The following is a 16,085-nucleotide window of genomic DNA, read 5'->3' as shown; positions in this document are numbered from 1 at the left end:
CTTGCCTTCATTGCAAAGGAGATCTAGGTTTGGGACAGGATCTTCTCCCTCAAATCACAGGACTCTACCATGCCATATCCAACCTTCCCACCCAAGACATATCTACTCGTGCACTCCATGACTGGAATGGGAAGCATGTCCTGTACACCAGCCCAGTCCCCTCTGTCCACTTGACTTCATTCCACCAAGCCATCCCTACCCTTTAGACCCAACCTGCTCCCCCCCACCTTCTTTTTTATCCCAACGTTTTTGTCCTAAAACTCAAACTACCTAAGGAAGTCCACACCCATGCACTGGGCAGGGTGGCATCCCAGCACTTGGGAGGCAGAGGCAGGCAGATATTTGTGAGTTTAAGGTCAGTTTGGTCTACATGGTGAATTTCAGGACATCCAGAGCTACATAGTGAGACCCTGTCTCAAACAAAAACAAACAAGCAAACAGACAGAAGATAACCCCTCCACAAGCATAAAGAACATCCACACAACATACACAAAGACCAGATCTCAACATCTAGAATCACAATAAACCTGATTTGTTTGTTTTTTTGAACAAAATTGAGAACCACAGAGCCCCACTCCCTATAGTCATGATGGTTAATTGTGTGTTAGGATGACCAGGCACTTGACCAAATGTTATTCTGTGTGTTTCTGTGAAAGTATCGCTGGATTAAATTAAGATGTGAATTAACAGAATAAATTAACTGCCCTCCCTCTATGAGTGCTCTCCATCTTGTACAGATTATATGCACCAGTGATGAACTCCAAATAACCAATAATGCCTCAGTGTCACATTAAGGAAAGGGATAGAAGCACGTTCCCCTGGAGTCTTTTAATCAGGAATGAGTTCAGATCTGAATTCTCTACTTCATGCCCCCTGTGTCTTGCATCCTCAGTCTTTATGAGTCTGATTCTGTGCCTGCCTGAAGGCTGTCTTAAGGATCTTCTGTGTATCTCTGTGTCTATTCCTGTGTCTTTCTGTGGTATGAACTGTGTGTGTCTGTGTGTGGGTTGTGTCTGTCTGTCCCTAACAAACAGTTCCACTCTCTTTATTTAACAGCATATACAGCATCACATTGGGGGGGGGGAGGAATAGAGTATTTTATACAACTTTAAAACAGAGTTTTGGGCCAGGCGGTGGTGGTACATGCCTTTAATCCCAGCCCTTGGGAGGCAGAGGCAAGTGGATCTCTGTGAGTTTGAGGCCAGCCTGGTCTATAAGAGATAGTTTCAGGTCAGGCTCCAAAGCTACACAGAGAAACCCTATCTTGAAACACCAAAACCAAGTCAAACCAAAACAAGAAACAAAACAACAACAAACAAACAAAAAACAACAGAGTTTCACAAGGGATTCAGATTCAGCCACAGGCTCCAAATCCCAACTGACCTAGATAACAAACATCACTGTTTATCAATCACTATCCATGAATGATTTTATTTAACCTTTATGGAAGTTGCTTTTAATTTCTGTATTTGCTGCTTTCAGCAAATGATATGCACACATTACTCTGGGGGCATGCATGTCAGGGACACGCAAGAGTAAATAACATAAGATTGTAGCTATGCATCAGCTTATTACATGCAGAATCCAAGGCAAATAACGTTGATTATTCCATTGTTCTCTTAAAGGCAGGTTAAACAAATAGTTTGAGTACATAGTTGTGAGGTCCAGCAAAAGCTCCAGTCTCATAGAATGTAAGAGATATTTTCAAAATATTGTATTACCACACATCCAATTAGTTGAAGACTTAAGTAGAAAAAGGTTCCCCTCCCTCAGGCAAGGAGGAGCTCCTCTGGGTTGACTGTTTGAATTGGATATAGGTCTTCTGACTTCAAATTCACACTGGAAAAACAAACAAAACAAACAAAAACCCACCGGCTCTTCTAGGGTCTTTCATTTGCTAACTGTAGATCATGTGACTTGTCTCTTTCCACAGATCCCTTTCTCCTTCTCTTCTCTACCTTTTGTAGGGAACAGAGGCTATCAGTTTCCATTTAGAAAACATGGTGGTGATATGAAGTAATATAGTATGAGTCAACCATTACATGGCTGACATTGAACACTCTGGGAACCCCAAAAGTAAACAGCGATGTAATCTGATATATAACTATTCATTCATGTCAGAGTAAACTTTTGTATGGATTCTGTATAAAAATGACCTTGTGGTCAGATACCAGAGACATTAGCTACCACCTATGGCCTCAAGCTTATGTGTTTGTTGGTAAGCCTATGTGCTTACCACCATGAGTCCCATGTGACACCTGCTTATGTGTAGCCCACGGGTGCCTGCCTGTGCCTGGGTGCCTGTGAGCAGTTGCCTGTCCAGCAGCATTTGTTTGAAGTGAATATGTGTTTTATCTGCCTACATGTCCTCAAATTCTTTTTACCTCCTAGACTACTGTGACTCCTTCCCTTCCCAGAATCAGAGCATGGACCTCACGCCTTTCTTCTGCCTTTCTTCCTGTCTCCCTGTCTTCTCCTCTTCTCCCACAAACTCACATTTTTGGAACTTGCTTCTTTAAAGAACAATGGCTAAAACAATGATCAACAGGGTCAGAGGTCAAGAGAGGGTATATTGGGCATGATGTAAGTGGAATAACACCTCAGGAATGGAGAGAGCTATCTGAATGAAGAAGATATATTCATTCACAAATTGTTCACAGAGTATGAGGCCTGGGGAGAAACAAAGATGGTTTTGCCAGGGTAGCAAGATGTCTCAGAGTTCTCTGAGGGTGCTTGTCTTGGTTAGTGTTCTATTGCTGTGAAGAAATACCATGACCACAGCAATTCCTATGAAAGAAAGCATTTCATTGGGGCTTGTTTATTGTTCAGAGGTTTAGTCCATTATCATCATGGCAGGGAGCATGATGGCACACAGGCATACATGATACTGGAGAAGTAGCTGAAAGTTCTACATCGGCAGCAGAAAGGGAGACCCACTGGCATGGCTTGAGCTTTTGAATCCCCCAAACTGAGTCCTGGTGACATACTTCCTCCAGTCCCTCTCAAATAGTGTCACTCCTTGATGATCAAGTACTCAAATCTCTGAGCCTATGGGGGCCGTTTTAATTCAAACCACCACAGTGCTTTTGGCCAAAGGATGGCTTGGCCATTGAGTGTAAGTGTGATCCCTATGAACATGCACTGTGGAGTTTGGCAGAGGGTGGCCAGATCTGCTTCACTAGTCTCTGCCAAGACCCATGGGGCCTCAGCTCTCAGTATGATCCCTGGAGTAAAGGATCAGCACCATCTGGAAGCTTATTAGAAATGCAGAATCTCAGGCTCTACCCAGGTTCAGACCTGAATGTCTCAGAAGGTCCTTGGGTGATCATGAGCACATAGGGATCTGGAGCTCCTGTGGATGGAAGTTTCTGTCCTTCCCGGTCTCATAGCTGTTCAGTTCCAAATAAACACACAGAGGAGTATATTAATTATAGACTGTGTGGACAGTGGCTCAGGCTTCTTATTGGCTAGCTCTTTCTTAATTATTAACCCATTTCTATTCATCTGTGTATCTCTACATGGTCTTGCCTTACTGGTGATGCCCGGGTCTCTTGCTTCGTTGGCAGCTACATGGTGTCTCCTTGACTCTGCCTACTACCTTTTTCTATCCATTTGAATTTCCCACCTGGCTAAATCCTGCCTGTCCGTTGGCCAAAACAGCTTTAGTCATCAACCAGTAAAAGAAACAATATTCACAGCATACAGAAGGCCATCCTCCATCAGAGCCCTAACCCTTGGTGGACAGGATTTCCCACCCAGATTTTCTTTCATTCTCACTCAGGGTAAAGAAAGAGCAGGATGTTTTTGAGTTTCTTGGGAAGGCATGTAGACTGATTAGGTAGAAACCGCACCTCTCTCTCCCCAGACTCTGCTCCCTCAGAAAGCCTGCCAAGAGGCTTTTGAGAGGTCCTTCCTCTCAAAAAACCCGCCATCCGCGGCTCCTTCTCTGGAGATGTCCGGGACCATGCCGTCCGGCTATGTAAAACCCAGCCCATAGATCTGCCGCATGAGCTCTTGTGTTCTGTCTCCTGCTTCCTGAAGGCCACTTGAGAGCGCTCTGCTTTGCATTGCCTTGTTTATTAAATCTGGATTTATTAATTTTGGATTATTACAAGGGCAGTGGAGGAATCCAGAAAGCAGGGATCCAGTATGCAACAGAATTCAATATTGCTTTCTTTTTCATTGTTCATTCAGTGTTCGTTTCATTGTTCATGGTGCTCCTGATCTTGAGTTTGTGGGGTTCCTTTTGTCAGGTTAGGAAAGACCTGGTGTGTGGGGAATTTCCTTGACTTGGGTGGTTAGCTGTGGAGCAGGAAAGGCATTCCATTGATATTAGGTGCAGACCTTAAGTTCTAGACAATTAAAAGACTGTGAAATGCAGCTCTGTTGTGAGGAGTTCATCATGACTCAATTATCCAATGAGTGGTTGCTTCCCATTTGGTAGAGCATACAGAGGGCCACCAGGCTGACACCATGTGCCCCAAGAGCAGTCCTAATCAAGGGGCAGCAATAGCCTTCAGAACTGAAGCAAACTGAGGAAGCCAGGAAATATAACTTTCCCTAGGTCAAGAGCAGCTTATCATTATTAGATTAAAAACAACAGCAACAACAAAAACAAACAAACCAAAAAACCCAAAAACACATGCAGTATTTAGTCTAGTGCTAGGTGGGAGCCCATTAGGGCCCCGAGTCCTGGCCACTTGATGTAAAGAGCCCTGGATGCACTTAAGTCTCACTGCAGTGCACCCTCTTTCCCACAGAGAATGCTGGGGTGCACCAATTGAGGCAGGAGGACTCATCTGTGAGGTGCTGAGGAGGGCGACTTCTGTAGTTCAGGGGCCAGGGTGCTTGCTAGCTTCACCTGAGAATAGATTACAGGGGACTCCTGGAGGACACAGCATCAGGGTAAGGGAGGAGCTGGCACGGGGTGTTGTGGGGGGGGGAGCTACAGGTGTCAGGAGACTAACTGTGTTTGTGAAGACCCAGAGTTCAGAGGCCAATGTAGAAAGAAAGGGAGAATTCAAATGTGGGTGCTGCTTGGAGGTCCTGTTCAGAGAGGTCACCCTTTGCCTCCCTCCTTTCCCTAGCCAGCCTCCTAAATAGCACTTCACCATGCTGTCAAAGGCTGTCAAGGGAATTAAACTTGCTTTCTAACCCATTAGTCGTTTAGTCTTTGTTCTCTCTCACTGTCTTCATCCAAGATGCTGTAGTCATTTGCGAAGTACAGTCTAAGGGGGAAATGTGTATTTACTTATAGACCTTAGAAATGAACCTAGTACATGAAACCTGCTCAGGGTGTGTGACTGTTATGTTGCCTAAGCATCCAGGCTTCCTGAAACTGTACTGAAGTTGACCCTGGAAACATCCTTTTTTGTGATTTAATAGTTATAGGACCTCAGGCCAGTAATTGAAGGTCTCTGTGTCTCAGTTTTTACCCTCTACAAGATAGTGACAATAACGCTCCCATCAAAGGGGTTGTAAGGTTAAAGGATAACATGTGTTAAAGGAGTATCACAGAAGAAAAAAAATGAGATGCAAGTTCATTTGACTTTATACAAAAGTTAGAAACCCAGAAAGAGAAACAGTGGGAAAAGCCACACAGCACTTCTTATAAGCAGGCATAAGAAAAGCCTGTTCAAGGACGTGGTCCCCTTTCCGTGTCCTGATAGAAAGCAAGCTAGTTTCCCTCACTGTGGTCACCTGTAGAGTGGAGGCTTATGCGTGTTACAGTGAGACTGCCAGCAGGCAGACATTGCCACAGCTCCACAAGACAGTGTGGCCCCTGGAGTGATGTCCCTGGTACTCAGGGACTAGTCCTGCAGCCTGTGAACACGTGATCCTAGGTGGAGAAGATGGATCTTTAGATTGTGAACCGGTCATGTGGGGGGGGGAATCCTTAACAGTGGGACTATAACCATGTGAATTATTACATTCACGTGAGGCCTTAAACTCGGAGGCTTTCCCTTGCTGTGGTCAGAGGGAGGCCTGACTACGAAGGATGGAGGAGGTGGGAGAAGCCAGCTCTCTCCCAAAAGTAGGTGACTTGTAGAAATTAGAGAAGTCAGGAAGCAAATTTGCCTCTCAGCTCCAGAAAGGCACATTAGGACAATGTGCCAAGTAAGACCCATTCAGACTTAGGATCTACAAAGCTACGGCTCTCCATGTGTCTTGTTTAACGCTGCTGTTTGCGGTAGTTTGTTGTAGCGATAGAAAACTAATGCAGAAGGGGAGGTTTTGTGGGCTGAATAGTTGTGCCTGTTTCTAGATTCAGGCTTTTAAGTTCCCAGTTGCAGTGTGCTGTTTTCAGAATGGGATAACCTGCCTGCCATGGGTCATGAGAAAAACAATAGAAAGAAAACATCTGTCTGCATGCCAGGAAGGGTCTCCCCTCAGAAACCCACCAGACTGGGTTAAATGCTAACCCTTTAGTTCCAGCTCTCAAGAGTCAGAGGCAGGTGGATATCAGCGAGTTTGAGGCCAGCCTTGTAAGATAGGCAAGCCAAGTCTATGTAGAGAGAACCCTATGGCATCCCCTGTTTGGGGAGGAGAGTCACTTTTCCTCAAGGACATGCTCCAGGAGATGGCTCCACACCCGTGTACACACAGGCATCACTAACGGCACTCAGAGAGAATTTAAAAAGGAAGAAGAGAGCAAGTGAAAGAGAGGTGGGAATGGAGGAGGAACTGGAGGGAAGGAAACAGGGTGTTCTTGATCCAAATGCATCATACACATGTATGGATATTTAATGCCACATTTTAAAAAGAAAATATATTTAAATGATTGAATAAAAATGAATATGGAAGAAAGAGAGAAAGGAAGAAAGAAAGAAACCATGGCCATTGTTAGGTCTCAAAGAAACTTGGGACGAATGACTAACTGAGGTGCCTATTTAACCTATCCAAGCAGACTCTGGCCACCGGTCTCTTCATCCCCACTCACAAGTACCTGTTACAGGGTCATCCTGGCTGGCATATCTTCCCTTCCCCTAGCTTCTCTTTTCTCCTGTGTAACTCAGCCATTTTGGCTATGTGATCTCTTGGCTCCTGGCTAGCTCTGCTCCTGGATCTCTCTTGGTCCACTTGTCCTCCCCCGATGGCCACCCCTCCCCATGGCCCAGTTCAGTCTGCTGGCCGTGCTCAGGCTGGACTCTCCCAGATGCTTCTGGCTGTTCTCCCTCTCCTATCTGCATTAAACCCTCTCTTTTTTCAAGCATACCTCAGAGCAGGCATGTCCTTGTTTTATTTATTTGTTTATTTATCTGATAATGAAACCGAGTGTCATATATGAGTTCCCTTCCAAGGGACTCAGCCTTTCTGAACCAAGTTGCTTATCTGACTCTTCTAAAGTATGTACAGATCATTTGTTTTTGCTGGCGTCTGCCCCCCACCAAATTTGACTCCAGATTCTGGAGTCCGCCGCTTCAGCTGCTTCCTCCCTCCACCTGCTCTAACCATCTGCCTCCCCTTGCCTACTCAGTAAGTGTCTCTCTGGCTCCTGCAGCCAGCTATGACTCCTGGACACCTGTCCTCTGGCTCCCAGAGCATACTCTGCCAGACCTGGGGCTCATATCTTCATCTCTCTGGCCTGCTACACCCATGTGGGCATCTCTCTATTAAGGACAGCTACCCACCCCCTTTTCCCAAAAGCCTCTTCCGGTATACCTCTTCATCTTTTTCTCCTCTGCTCCTCACCTGGAAAGGGATGCCTCATCTTGTTTATGATTTGGGACATTTCTCTTGGACAAGTCTCTCAGACTGAGGATGTTCCAGATTATAATTCTCATCACCACGGCACTTAACCCTCCTCCCCTCCTTCTTGGACTTTCCTTGCCTCTTTCTAGGAGCTGCAGCCCTGTGGCTTCTCTATGCCCTCCCGGGGTTACAACCCTTTAATAGTCTGTATTTGTTTTCAAGGTTAAGCCTAAAACTAAAACTAGTAACTAAAACAAGTAAATTATGTTTAACTCAGTCATACTTACTAGATAATGGTCCTTAAACTCTTCAGAGATCTGCTGAATATGGCACTAAACTGTTTAATGGAAAAAAAATCTTCCAATGATGCACAGAAATGTCAGCTCCTAGCAGCAACTCTATGGTCTCTAAAGATGATGGGGCACAGATGACTTCACCTGGATTGGTGTAGCTTTATCTACATGGAAAACTGCCCATGCCTCACTGGCTGCCAGGGCGCTGTTCAAACTGTGGACACTGTTGGGTTGGCTGTTCTACTCTGCCTTGCCAAAGTGGGTCAGTTTTTCCAAATTCTTTCTCTACAGAAAAATCTCTCAGACTTTCTGGGTCTGGCAGCCAAAGGCCAATTCTGTTCCATGCAGCAGCCAAAGATAGAATGTTGTCTGTCCTGTATGATAGCCAAAGACCAACTACTTTTATCCCCAGCAAAGCCAACACTGCAGGAGCCTAGGATAGCATTCCAGGTAGCAGTATGTCTCTGTCATCTTACTTCATACATAAGTCACTTGGATTATACTTCCTGCTATAATTTATCCTTTGCAGATCACTGATGATATTGATGGGTAACTGTAGCTTTATGTTAACAGCAACAGGCACCCAGCTCCTCCCAGCAAGGCTGCAACTCAATTCATTTCCTATATAAAATCTGGCAATAGGTCTCACTTGTTTCTAGAGCTAAGTTTCCTGCTGAGAAAGGCAGACACAGACACAGTTAACCTTGCTGGCAGACCTCACTCTGACAGACACACTCATAACAGGTTTCAATGTAACTTTTTTACTATTCCTTTCTTTAGAGGAACTTTCTTTGCAATGACTGCTCTCAGGAACCAACTACCCACATCTCATGGTAAATGATTAGATGAAAAGAAAAAGTTCAAAGTTTATGTAAGTTAGGAGGATCTGAGAAACTAATTTAGGGTATAGAAATGCAAGTTGTGAGGATGTAAAAGGTTAAGTTGTGAGTGAGGGTCTAAGAAACTAATTTAAGGTGTACAAGTGAAAATTGTAAAGGTATGAGAAAGTTATTTAAAGTAACAACAAATGTTTCAGACTTCTTTCCCTTTCTATGCTATTGTCATACTAAGACTTGTGAAATTCAATTTTAACATTAATCAATGGAGTTCTGATACACTGTTCATCTAGGCCCTGCTAAAGCACTGCTACTATTACCACAGTCACAAGCTCAAAATTTAATTTTTTTTTGTTTGTCTTCTAAATCTAGACTTAAAAGTGCTTCTCAATCATGCTAAAAACATCTCTGTCCAAACTACATATCCAGTTCCCTGGATTTTATAGGAAAAATGTTAATGCTTTTAACCCAGAATCCTATCTTTTAACTCAGAATTCTACTTTGGGTTCCAAGCTTCTACTCTGACTTGAAGGCGTGAATCTACTGCTTTTTCTACAATGTGGATTTCAGACCAGATGACAAACAGTGGTAACGCTAATATGTCTAAAACTTTTTAAGCTTCAGGAAGTCATGACTTGTATCTACCTGTTATAGGTCAAAGGTTACAGACTCCAGATAAGCACTCCTGTTAATCAACATACCAAGTTTCTCTACCTACTGTCTACACCAGAGGGTGAACTCCCCATTTCCCTGGTCTTGGGACTCCCCCCCTCCTCCAACTACCAGGACCATGGGCCTGGAAGTCTCAAATGTACACCCAAGATAAAATGTTCCCTAAGCTCCTTAACTTCACCTTCTGTCCCTAGTCTATACCTGCCCCAAGCGATTTCCAATCAAGCTGAAGAGTGCAGGCTGCTCCAAAACTGCCTGCAACGCTCCAGCTCCAGGTGTTCCTTTGGAACCTGCATCCTAGACTGCTCCAAAGCAACCTGTACTTCACCAGCCCCAGGTGGCCCCTCAGACCCTGGGCAGTGGAACAGCTGACTCCCAGCCTGTGCCCCTCTCTCCCTTTCTGGCGTGACCAACATTCCAGCTTTCCTGTTCAGCCCCACCCCCACCATAATCCTTATTTCAGCAAGAGTAATTATAGAAGAGATGATGTCGCCCTTATCATCAACAAAAAGGTGGGATGAAAACTCAGGACAAATGGCTAACTGAGGTGCCTATTTAACATTCCAAAGAGACTTTAGCCACCAGTCACCCTTGTCCCTTGTACATGTTACAGAGTCATCCTGGCTGGCATATCCCACCTTTACCCTCTCCAGCTCCTGAGCTTTGCTTCCCTTCCCCCAGCTTCTCTTTTCTCCTGTGCAACTCAGCCATTTTGGCTACGTGCCCCCTTGGCTCCTGGCTGGCTCTGCTCCTGGATCTCTCTTGGTCCACTTGTCCTCCCCCGATGGCCACCCCTCCCCATGGCCCAGTTCAGTCTGCTGGCCGTGCTCAGTCTGGACTCTTCCTGATGCCTCTGGCTGTTCTCCCTCTCCTGTCTGTATTAAACCCTCTCTCCCTTCATACCTTGGAGCAGGCATGTCCTCAATTTTCATTTGGCCATCTGGCACCTTGGTCTTGGGCTTTCAAACTTCTGAACTGTAACACATATTTGTTATTTCAGCTGCGCAATCTGCAGTGCTCTGTTTAGGGAAGCAGGGATGACTGTCCTATTCCACCTTGTAGATGCTGACACGGAAGCTCAGAGGAGACTACGTGATCATCTTGTAACTCAGTGATCCTGAGCTCACACGGGCAATGGAGAAGGCAGCACTGTATGGTAGCTTTGCATTAGCTCCAGACAATGTAGGTGCAAGTTAAGATAGCCTAGCATCCTGGTAAGGACAGGCTCTGTGCCTGGCTGGCCCAGACCTCCTGAAGAGGGGGAGGCTGAACAATAGGAAAGACTTCACTAGATTTTACCTGCTTGTTTGCATCTCTGTTGGGTGCTCCATACTTGTGTGTAAATCACTTCTTCTTTAGGGTCTATGAGGAAGAAGGTAAAGTTTCAGAGCTTAAGGTGCTTGCCTCTTTTCTTAGCTACCTATCCCTCCTTTGGCCAGTTTGTTCTCTGGAAGGATTTTAGTCCTTCAGGGTTTACCATCTTCCTGACCCTGTTCTGATATGCACCCTGTGATTTCTGCCAAACCAGAGACTGGAGGGCCCCTGTCCTCACCACTGCTGTATGCTGGTTGCAGTTCTATACAGGTTGGAATGTTGTAATAGGTGGGCTCCTGGGGTTCTGAATATGAAGGGTTCCTGTAAGATATAGAAACACAGCTGTTTCCCAGGAAGTGAGACAGGGGATGCTCATCCCTTTTAAGGAATTTTCAGTCAATATTATTCCTTTCTCTAGGTTTGTGGCCACACGGCATGTAAGAGGCACCAGCTAATGTTTAGAAATACTTAGGTCTGCTTTGCTCCCATCTTATATGCGTAAGCAATGGGCATTTTATAAGACTAAGTGGCTTGTCCACACCACCAAACCAGAAAGGGGACGAGCCAAGACGTAAAACAGGTCTAAGGCCCTTCTCAGAGACACAAAGATCAGACAGGCCCCAAAGAACTCTGATGGTTTGAACTCGGCCACTACGGGAGACCCAATGACAGTTTGTGAGCGGTCTTTGGATGACTGTTAAAGTGAGCCTTCAGGATGCACGAAGGTAGCCATGTCTTCACAGATACTACTTGTTGACAGAATGCCTTCTCTAGGTGGGTGAGATATGTGGCTCCATCTTCTCAGCTGTCATCGCAATGGATTTTGATTAGGCTACCATGCTCAGAGACTTCAAGACTAAGTAAGCTATATCATCTCAAGAGGGATGGACTCAATGCCTGTGTGACAGGAGAAAGGGAACTAAAAGAGCGCTTCCATGATTGACACAGAAGAAGCCAAGTTTGCAGAGGAAGACCAGAGGCCGTTCTTCACCTTGCCATCGCCTAACAAAGAGAATGTGTGTGAAACAAAGCCCGAGACTTGCCTATGGGAGGGAGGGGCGTTATAAAGACCACGTACCGCATGGTCAGCTCTCTTTTGGGCTCTTTTCTTGGCTCACGAGCCCTACTTCCATTCTTGGGAATGACATTTCTTAATAAAACTATCTCTTATAGTTTTGGTTGTGAGCCTAGCCTTTAACAGCTGAGCCACCTCTCCAGCCCAATAAACTATTTCTATTCTATGCTGCTCAACTTACAATGCTTGACTTTTTCCCCATCTTTCTTGGTTGGTGCCACCAGGAGTTTCAACTAACTTGTCCATGTTTTTCTCTTAAGTTCTAATAAAATTGTTATTGAGCTTCCTTTGAATCTCTTTCTAAATCCTTTTGTTAATGAGAATAAGAACTCCCAAAGGGAACCTCAGTTTCCCTATTAACTGCCAAAGTGGTCATTCAGACAGCCAAGCTAAGAGTGGTTAATAAATAAATGAAACACATTTACCACTTGATGTGAGAAGGAGGCTTCGCTGTAGCTAAGGGGAGATTCTGGGAATTGGTTGCAAACATCCCAAGGGAGGGGCAGCGGTAGCCATAGGGTACAACCCACCTCGGGAACACTTGTAGAAATTGTGCTCTTGGTGCTAATAAGATTTGATTTAATTTTGCTGTCCTATGGGCGTTACCATTACTTCCAGAAATAAGGTCAAGTTCTTACCTGGAGTCATCAAAGGCAGGCTTTCCCCCTGTAAAGGAAGACATTGTGTTTAGGAAGAGGGACCTTCATGGGGACTAAGGAGCAGCTCAGATGGGGTTCACACGGCGATTGCCAGGAGACCTGAATCTTTGCTATGCTGACAGGGTGGGAGAGGAGTAAGAGCAACTGAATTATTGCTGCTGGCCTCTAGAAAAAGGAACCTCCTCAATCCATACTCCATTAACCTGGATCTTAAATGACAGCAGTCTTTAATGACTACACATAGTTTAACAGACTCAGCAGGAAAATAGACTTGATCGTCAATAAAAATGCTATTCATTTAAAAAAAAATCAGTCAGTGACCACATCCTATTTGGGTTCTGTTTTGACTTTCATCTCTTGGAGTCTTTCTCTTCCTCTCATTCCTTGGGAAATCTTAAGACCAGCCAGAGGACAGCCTCTGCCCTTTCTGAGGTTAGACAAACAGATCTCACCTAGGCATGTTGCTCACAATGTGGCTGTTGGAGCAGCTTTGTATTTGGTAAACAGGACTTCTGAAGGACCAGGCAGGAAAGGGGATGTGATGGAGGAGGAAGGAGTTCATGAGAGCCTAGGGCTGGCCACATAGTCAGTGTGAGCCTACAGTAATGGAGATGGGAAGGGCATGCTAAGATACTTAGGGAGCCACCCACCGGCTTTTCTAGAGAACCAGCAATGAAACAGTACTCCAGCAGCCACGCCAGCCACGACAAGCAGTCCCCCAGTGACTCCAGCTGCCACAGGAACACTTCTGCTCTTGCTCATGTCTGGAGAGGGGGTGGAAAGAAACCCAACCATAAGTCCAAGAAGAGGTGCACAGTTTTGAATGACTCTGGGTCTCAAAACTGGTGTTTTGTTATTGGGAAGGAGAGGAAACTTTGTGACCAGAAGTCCTGAGGCTTAGTTGTGACTGATATGGCATGAGAGATGGCTCATTTGTATGTGAGGAAGCTTGTCTGGGCGCCTGTCTGTGTGCTCAAAGAAAGGCCGAGGGTTAAGATGGATTGTGGCTGGGCAGAAGGGGCAACCAGGCAATGAGCTGTAAGCTCCCAGATGCTCTCGGAAGCCTTGCTTGCTCTCTGGCACCAATTTAGAACTACTTCAGAGTATAATGGCCTAGAGAGCCATAGTTCAGGGTACTTGTCTGGTCAGCCATCATGAGTTCTGGTCTCATGAGGCATGGACAGTCTATGGGTCCCCATGGTAAGGGAACAGCATTTATATCTAGTGTATGAGTGAACATTGGGAGCCCATTACACATAGAGGGATACTTTCTCAGTCTAGACACACGGGGGGAGGGTCTAGGCCCTGTCCCAAATGATGTCACAGACTTTGATGATCCCCATAGAAGGCCTCGCTCTTTCTATGGAGAAGAGGGATGGGATGGGAGTTAGTTGGTGGGGGAGCATGGAAGGGAGAGGGAACTGGACTTGATATATAAAATAAGATTGTTTCTAATTTAAAATTTTTTAAAAGAGGAAAAGCAAAACAAAAGTGTCATTTTCTTACTGTGCAGGGCCCTTAGGCCATTGTCAGCCTCACAGAAATTTCCAGAATGTTCTGCAGTCTGAGAGATGCATCCCCAGGGAGCAGGGGTATTTCCCAGGGTGACATTGTTTGTGGTAAAATTGGTACAAGATTGGGGGGAAGCCTCCCAGAGCCTCAGAGTGAAGCTCAACTATGTCACCTACCACATCCTGGGCCCTGGGGACCCGGGGTGTGAGGACATGGTGGAACACTGGAAATGAAACTTCAGCAAAAGCTTATGCTTCTAACACATTTGTTACCCTTACAAGAGATGAGTGATAATATAAGCAAATTAAATAAATAAAAACATTTGATATACTTGAAAACTAATTACTTTGACCTACAAATAGCTTTTCATGAACAAAAAATATTCAACAGAAAAGTCAAAGTTTTATACGAATTACTGAAAATACTTGTCAACAAATATATAAAAGACTCATCTCCATTACTAATCAAATATGCAGTTAAATCCGGTCATAGGCTATTGCTCCTTTCATGCTTAAATAGAGTGGTAATACAGATGAAGTCGTGGCAATACAAACTGAGGGCACTTTTTTTGAATGGCAGTTTGACAATATCTATAAAATTAAAGACAGCTATAAACTTGGAGACTACAATCTCCTTGGAGGACCAAGTAGGAAACATATGTTTGTTCAGTGCTTCCAGAAGAAAAGAGGTGACCACCAAACCAGCTACAAAAGCTGAGCTCTGTATGGATGACCTACCTTCATGATACGCTGGGTACAATGGTGGCGCAGAGCTTGTGGCAGTCACCAGCCACTCTCTTATTGGATTGACACCCACTCCATGAGATGAAACCCATGCCTGACACTGCTCAGAGGCCAAGAACCGAAGTTAACACAGCAACCAGATGACTCCTAATGACAGTGCCTCCCTCATCTACCATCTACCATCATCTACCATCAGAGAAACTTCCTCTTGCAGTAGATGGGAACAGACGCAGAGACCTACAACTGGCCAGTATGCAGAGAATGAGGGCTTTTGGAACACTCATTCCTAAGTGGATGTCTTCATCGTATCACCCAGGGCTCCGAGAGCTATGTGGAAGAGAAAGCACAAAGATGGCAAGAGCCAGAGGAGATGGGTGACACCGAGCAAACAGTGTCTTTCAGGTACAACAGGAATGATAAACTTATGAACTTGCAGAGACTGTGGCAGCACAGAAGTGGGCCTGACAGAAAATGGCAAGATCTGTGGAACAGGGGGCCAGATCTTGTGTCGAGGTTATGAGGCAGGCAGTGTGTGAAAAGACTGAAGATGGGAACATGGTTGGTCCATTTGTGTTGTTGCAACACGAAGGGCAGCACTCAGAAAGGCCCAGTAAGTGTGATGAAATAGGAGGCCAGAGACTTGCATGGCTAGAGGCTTGGTCTTTCTCATCAAACAGTGGAAAGGCATGAAGGCGGATTGAACTGGAGAAGAGTGGAGCAGGTGGGTCACTGAGTGGCCCTTCAGTAGTTGAATTAATGGTGAAGTTGACTAGCTGGTGGTAGGGAGAAGTAGAGAAGCCTGGGAAGGAACATCAATAGGACTGGCTGTGAGGAGGGAAGATCCCTGGGACTCTTGTCTATGTATCTGGATGAAGGAAAGTGTCTCACAGGGCAGATACACCCCACATAAGCACAAACCAGAGTGGAATTCAGTAGTTTCCTTCTAGAGATGTCCAGCTGAGGAGCTTCCAAGAAGAGTGGGACATGGCACAGGCAGGTCCTCAGGGGGAGGTCTTCATGGACACAAATGTGGGACCATCACAGATAGCCAGGCCAGCTATAGTGCAGGGGCCAGGCGTTGGTGGTACCCACCTTTAATCCTAGCACTCAGAAGGCAGAGGCAAGAGGATCTCTGTGAGTTCGAGTCCGGCCTGATCTACAAGAGTGAGTTCCAGGACAGCTTCCAAAGCTTGTCTCGAAAACCAAAAAGAAAAGGGGGGAAAGAAGAAGAAGGAGAAGAAGGAGGAGAAGGAGAAGAAGAAGGAGTAGGAGGGGGAGAAGAAAGAAAG

The 16,085-nt window shown here is 45.4% G+C and overlaps 1 protein-coding gene across 2 annotated transcripts in view; it reads right to left on the bottom strand.

Annotated features, from left to right (window-relative positions):
- Positions 1 to 1,459: 1,459 nt before the first annotated feature.
- Positions 1,460 to 16,085, bottom strand: part of LOC127232865 (Fc receptor-like protein 5) — a 29,316-nt gene continuing 14,690 nt past the window's right edge. For both annotated transcript variants that reach the window (XM_051199190.1, XM_051199191.1), the window contains exons 8-13: positions 13,192 to 13,305; positions 12,521 to 12,548; positions 11,046 to 11,128; positions 10,793 to 10,855; positions 10,397 to 10,468; positions 1,460 to 4,302 (exon numbers count right to left, since the gene is read on the bottom strand). In XM_051199190.1, coding sequence (XP_051055147.1) covers positions 10,422 to 10,468; positions 10,793 to 10,855; positions 11,046 to 11,128; positions 12,521 to 12,548; positions 13,192 to 13,305 — 335 coding nt within the window. In that variant the 3' untranslated portion in view covers positions 1,460 to 4,302; positions 10,397 to 10,421. The remainder of the gene's footprint in view (positions 4,303 to 10,396; positions 10,469 to 10,792; positions 10,856 to 11,045; positions 11,129 to 12,520; positions 12,549 to 13,191; positions 13,306 to 16,085) is intronic.

Source organism: Phodopus roborovskii, unplaced genomic scaffold, assembly GCF_943737965.1.
Source record: "Phodopus roborovskii unplaced genomic scaffold, PHOROB, whole genome shotgun sequence".
In the NCBI taxonomy this organism is placed as follows: domain Eukaryota; kingdom Metazoa; phylum Chordata; class Mammalia; order Rodentia; family Cricetidae; genus Phodopus; species Phodopus roborovskii.
The sequence above is the reverse complement of the archived record's forward strand: the minus strand, read 5'-3'. Positions and strand labels throughout refer to the sequence as shown.